At 50.7% G+C, this 6,053-nt stretch overlaps 1 protein-coding gene across 1 annotated transcript in view; it reads right to left on the bottom strand.

The window, feature by feature from the left end:
- Positions 1 to 256: 256 nt before the first annotated feature.
- CCNI (cyclin I) overlaps positions 257 to 6,053 on the bottom strand; it is a 75,261-nt gene continuing 69,464 nt past the window's right edge. The window contains exons 5-7 of the mRNA XM_048509072.1: positions 5,511 to 5,651; positions 3,750 to 3,980; positions 257 to 1,931 (exon numbers count right to left, since the gene is read on the bottom strand). Coding sequence (XP_048365029.1) covers positions 1,473 to 1,931; positions 3,750 to 3,980; positions 5,511 to 5,651 — 831 coding nt within the window. The 3' untranslated portion in view covers positions 257 to 1,472. The remainder of the gene's footprint in view (positions 1,932 to 3,749; positions 3,981 to 5,510; positions 5,652 to 6,053) is intronic.

Below are 6,053 nucleotides of genomic sequence, written 5' to 3'. Positions count from 1 at the left end.
TGAAGAACTGTGACTAGCCCAAGGTCACCCAGCAGGAATGTAGGAGTGCGGAAACACATCTGGTTCACCAGATAAGCCTTTGCCACTCAGGTGGAGGAGTGGGGACTCAAACCCAGTTCTCCAGATTAGAATCCACCTGCTCTTAACCACTATGCCATGCTGACAAGTGCTACAGGTTTGTAAATCCCTTCATGCAATTCAGCCCCCCACCCCCACCCCGGTTTGCCCCATCCGTCAAAGACACACGAGTCACAAATCCAAAGACAACATCGTTTTATTGCTACCAGAAGGCTTAACTCGAGTATGGTCACTGAAAGCAAATACCTTCCCAAGGGCTGTGGAGGGAACTTTGAAACTTGAGATTATTCCAAGAAGCAGAGTCGGGATGCCGAAGAACTAAACCCTTTTTTTAAAACCTCGGCGATCGCCCCACCCTTCCCCAGGATTCCTGTTAAAAAGGTACATTTTAAAAATGGTGTGGGCAGGGGGCGGAGGGAGAGAAGCAAAAGGAAATCCGTGCCTGATCCTTAACACACAGCCATGTCCTCATTCATCTTTAATGTCACTGTTTTTGCTGCAAAAACAAGCTGGCAAGTTTTTGGACGCTGTGTTGTCACATTTTGGGGTGCTGCCCATCTTGTGCAAGCAATTAAAGCCCGCCAACTCCTGCCTGAAGTTGATCCAAAACTAGGATCCAGGGACAGAAGCCTTGGGATCAACACAGCTTCGATTTTTTTTGTTGACGCTGCTCTAGTCTCTTGGTGGCCAAGCAACTTCCCCGCCACCCCCTTTAATTCCTTGCATTTTGAATGCAAGATCTAGTTTTAAACAACACAATTGAAACCCGAAAGTGCTAAACGACAGAAAAGAAGGGGAATTCCGCATTTTGTTTTGAAGTAAAAGGAGAGGTTTCCTACGTAAAAAGTGCCGAAGTACAGAAAGTCATGCAAGAGAGACGATCAGATAACTTTTTTTAAAAGGCAGGATTTGGGGAAAGGAAGTCCTCAAAACGATGCAATAATTCAGAATCTGGAGTAGTGACGTTGCTGGAAATTTGAAACAGGGTTTTTTGGGCTTGGGGTGTTTTTTTTTTTGCACATTCAGTGTGAACTCTCAAACACGGCAGATGGGGGAATACGACACACAATAGCAGATTAAAAACAGTGGAACAGACACAAAGAGATGAAATTTTTGCTACTTTTTTGTGTAGTTTTGGGTCTTTTAAAAAAGGTTTTTTATACTTTTTTTTTTGCTTTTTTAGTCATTAAATAATAAGTGAACTATAATTAGCCGCACAAGGTGAGGGTCTGGGAGAGGGAAGAGAGGATCTTTTAGAAATATAATTGTGCTCCCCTCTGCTTAGCCCCCTAAGGTACTGCCTTCGTTCTACTGGCCGGTTGTTGCCTGATGTTGCGCGCGCACACGCACGTGACGTAGCAGCTTTTCTCCAAAGGAGCAGGTTGGGTGCCCGGCTACATGACGGAAACGGGCTGCAGCGGAGGGCAAGGGGAAACGCTCCCAGCTTGCCGCGAGACGTCAGCGCCGCAGGCCGAGGCGGCCTTCCCTTCCAAGGCCACCCCTTCTGGAACGTTCTCCTCGTTGTAGAGCCGCTTAATCCCGTCGTAGAAGTCGTCCACCTCCATCTCTTCCACTTTGCGCTTGGCCGTCGCCTGCTTGCACCTGCTGGGAGCCAGACGGCGTTGGCACAGAGCAGCAGAGCCTCGGTTTGGCACTTCTGGTTTGCGGTTGTCCTTGGAGTCTGGGCCTGGGACGGAGGAGGGATGGAATCGGAGGGCTCCCGTGTGGCAGGTCACCAGGTTGTGCTTCAGGGGGCTGTAGACGTACACGGAGTTGGGTGGCAGGGAAGGCTGCACAGGGGAAAGGTGTTGTGCCACAAGCTCCCGGCAGTGGATCAGCTGGGAGCTGTCCATCTGGAGGGAAGAGGCAAAAAGAAGAGCTTGGTGAAGGGGGCGCCTCCTGCCAACAGGCCCCCTGATGTATCAGCTATGATTGACGGCACACAGCCACGCCCACAAGCTCCTCTGGATGCAACGGGGGAGGGCTCGCTGCCAAGCTAAGCGTTTACAAAGTTCCGCATTTCGTTTCCACACAATTATTCATTTATTTGCTTTATTTATGTCGTGCCTTTCTCCTCCGTGGGCACCAAAACAGCTTAGGCCCGTGGTGGCAAACCTTTGGCACTCCAGATGTTATGGACTACAATTCCCATCAGCCCCTTCCAGCATGGCCAATTGGCCATGCTGGAAGGGGCTGATGGGAATTGTAGTCCATAACACCTGGAGTGCCAAAGATTTGCCACCACTGGCTTAGGCTATTTTCCTCTGCTCCGTTTTATTATCGTAACCAGCCCATGGGTTAGCTGAGTCTGAAAGAAAGTGATCACCCAGCAAACCTCTATGAGCCAAGCAGGGATTCAAACCTGAGTTTCCCAGACCCTCGTCCGACACATTAGCCTCTACACCATTCAGCCACTACACCATTCCACACCCTGTAGAAATGTTTCTTTCCAAACCACTGAAAATAGCTGCTTTTGCTCTCGGTACACGGCTTCATAATATTCAACTATTTCCCTCAAAGTCCATGAAACCGGCTCCAGAACTGAAGTCACCTTCTTCCATCGCAAGGGATTACCTCAGGGGTGCCCAACTCTGTCCCTCCAGAGATTCAGGGACTACATTTCCCATCAGCCCCTGCCAGCATAGCCCATTGTATCTCTGGATAACTTTTGGAATTTTGCAAACAGGGAGCTGGTGCCACCACAAAATGGCCACTAAGGAATCAAAATGGCTGCCATGAGATGCAGGGGAAGGTGGGACTCATCCCACAGTGGCTGCCAAAAGGGCCGTGTCCAATCATAAAAAGTTAGGCGATTTCAAGACAAACATCCTGTAACTGAGGCAACTACTCTGCAATGAGGACTCCCTTCAGATACAAAACTGACTGAGGGTCCCTGGGCTCTTCAGAAGTACCTTTTGCTCTTATGAGAGGGAGGAAAGAGCGGACCAGTTATTTGCTTTGGGGACAAACCAACTGGGCGCCAGGAAAACACCACACTGGAAACCAAGCAAGTCTGGAAAGGCAGTAAGCCCATTTTCTAAACAAACAACAAATCGCTGCTCTAGCACTAGAAAAGACCAGCAGGTCAGCTTGATCTTGCCGGGTCTCAGAACTAAGAAGGGTCAACCCTGGTTAGCACTTGGATAGGAGGAGTCAAAGGCTGCTACACAGAGGAAGCCGACAGCAAACTGCCTCTTGCCTTAAAACTCTAACCAGCTTCTCTAAGGTTCTCTCTGCAACTTGGACGGTTAATTTTCCACTACCAGCCCTGGACTAGCTTTATCAGCTAAGGCTCCTTCCTCCCAGAGACAAGTCAACGGGCCTGCATCAACCCTGGTTAGAACTTGGATAGGAGAAGTCAAAGGCTGCTACACAGAGGAAGCCGACAGCAAACCGCCTCTTGCCTTCCAAACTCTACCGCTTCCCCACAGGTTCTCTGCAACTTGACGACACTTTCCACTACCAGACCTGGACTAGCTTTATAAGCTAAGCCTCCTGGAGACAAGTCAATGGGCCTGCATCATGCTGCAATGGGAAGAGTTCCAGCCCCCTGCCCTTGGGCCGGAAGAGCAACTCCCCCCCCCTCCCCCCCCGGCAAAACGGCTTCAAGCCCATGCTGAGTGTGAGGCGGCCCTTCCAACGAGGTCGGGGGTCGTCCGCCACCGCTTTACCTGTGCCTTCTGGAGCAGTTCGATGATGAGGGCGAGCCAATCAGGGATCAGTTTCTCCACCTCCAGGCTGACGATGGCCAAGGCCAGCAAGGAGCCCTTGAACTGCAGGAGCTGGTAGCAGGCGAGGCAGTGGAGGAGCTTCTTGGTGAGCAAAGCCACGTGCTGGGACGGGTTCATCTTGGGCAAGGTGGTCAGCAGCTGAGGCCTGGTTGACAGGGCGACTGCGTGGAACTGGATTAGGGGACAGCAGGGGGACAAGGTTAATCCACAAGGGAAGGATTGCTAAGCTAATCTAGAGCCAAGTCTTGAGGTGTTTGGATTTATAGCCCACCTTTCTCTCCTGTAAGGGACCTACAAGGCTTATGCCTTTCCCTTCCTCTCCTCTACAACAGACACCTCCAGAGGTAAGGGGCTGAGAGAAAGTCCCGAGAACTGTGACTAGCCGAACGTCACCCAGCAGGAATGTAGGAGTGTGGAAACACATCAGGTCAGAGGTGGGATCCAGCAGGTTCTCACAGGTTCCCGAGAGTAGATTACTAATTATTTGTGGGTGCCGAGAGGGGGTTACTAATTGGTGATTTTGCCACGTGATTTTTGCCTTAGTTACGCCCCTCCTCTCAGCAGTAGCGCGCAGAACTTGAAGCAGTCTAGCAGGAGGTGCACCAGCATGCGTGATGGCCTGGCGCTCTGTGTGTGCATCTGCTTCTCGCCTAAGGGATCCCACAGCTGCTGTGTCCTTGCCACAGCCCCACCCAGGAATGTCCCGCCCCTGGAATGCCCGGCCATGCCCCCGTTGTGCCCCTCCCAGCCCCATTGGCGCTATGCCACAGTTTGAATCCCACCACCATGGGAACCTGTTACTAAATTTTTTGGATCCCACCACTGCATCTGGTTCACCAGATAGGCCTCTGCCACTGAGGGGGAGGAGTGGGGAATCAAACCCAGTTCTCCAGATTAGAATCCACCTCCCCCTAACCACTGCACCATTTTAAATGCCATTAAAGGTTTCAATTCCATTTAATTCACCACACCAAGCTGGCTCTGAGAGATGGGATGCTGGACTAGATGGACCACTGGTTTGATCCAGCAGGGCTCTTCTGATGTCCTTTCACACTCGTGGTTCTCAAGATGCCTCAGTGTAAAACCAAGCAAGTCTGAACCCAGTTGAAAACAACTGCGCAGGCCTGCCCTCACCACTTTGATTTCATCCTCTGCCCAAGAACAAGGCAGAGAAACATTTTGTTTTGTTTGGCAACGATGCACCCGAAAACGGGGTGGATGACGTCCAGAAGAAAAACGTCTCTGATCAAGTTATGCAAATTAAGTCCTGGGGAGGGGCAAAGCGCTACAAGGGGTATAAGTTCTACCCCCTTTTCCTGGCTTCCAAAGTTTCCATCTGCCGCCAGACAGCCAACTTCAAAAAATAAGGGCTAGAAACTTTTTTTTTTTTAAGTAAGTCAATATTTTCAGCACGCTCTATGTCCATTTTCTGCATTTGGCAGGAATGCGGCCATGAAAAACACGCAGCCGGTTTTGGTTTACTTAACCCCAAAGGCCCTTATTAGGGTAATGATGCTTGGAAACAGCGCCAAGATCCATTCCCCCTCCCCTCCCTTCCAGCCTTGGCATTCTGCATTTCCACCCCTGATCGAGTCTCCTCTTTGCTTCTGTCCCCCTTCCCTGGACACAACCTCCTCCCACCCTCTCCAGCAAGACCAAGCACAGGCAACCGCAAGCACAGCCCAAACAACATATATTTACAATGTGGAGGAAATCCAACGGGGTCGCTGTGTGGAGGTCCCAGTTCAGTTTGTCCAGAATGATCTTCTCCATCCGGCGGATTTCTGCTGGAGAACAGCCACAAAAGCTGTCTCTGGCCAACACTTTCAGTACTGGGATCCTCTGCAAAAAAGAATGGATAGAGAAAAAGGCTGAGAAAGACACAGACAACCTGCTGCTTTAGCGAACATTCCCGGAGGATGGGCCTGAAGCCGCAAGAGAAGGCTGCCTTGCTGGAGCAAAGCGGAATTGGGTTTGGTCAGGGCCTCAATGGGAAGCACACCCCAAGTCTCCTGATGTCTCCTGGTGCAGAGAAGGGCAACGAGGATGATTGAGGGACTGGGGCACCTTCCTTATGAGGAGAGGCTGCAGCGTTTGGGACTCTTTAGTTTGGAGAGGAGACGTCTGAGGGGGGATATGATTGAAGTTTGCTGGGGATCATTAGGAAAGGAGTTGATAATAAAACTGCAAAGATTGTCATGCCCTTATATAAAGCAGTGGTGCGACCGCACTTGGAGTATTGTG

Source organism: Sphaerodactylus townsendi, linkage group LG10 (assembly GCF_021028975.2).
Source record: "Sphaerodactylus townsendi isolate TG3544 linkage group LG10, MPM_Stown_v2.3, whole genome shotgun sequence".
NCBI lineage: Eukaryota > Metazoa > Chordata > Lepidosauria > Squamata > Sphaerodactylidae > Sphaerodactylus > Sphaerodactylus townsendi.
Note: the sequence above shows the minus strand (reverse complement) of the source record. Positions and strands in the feature narration are given on the sequence as shown.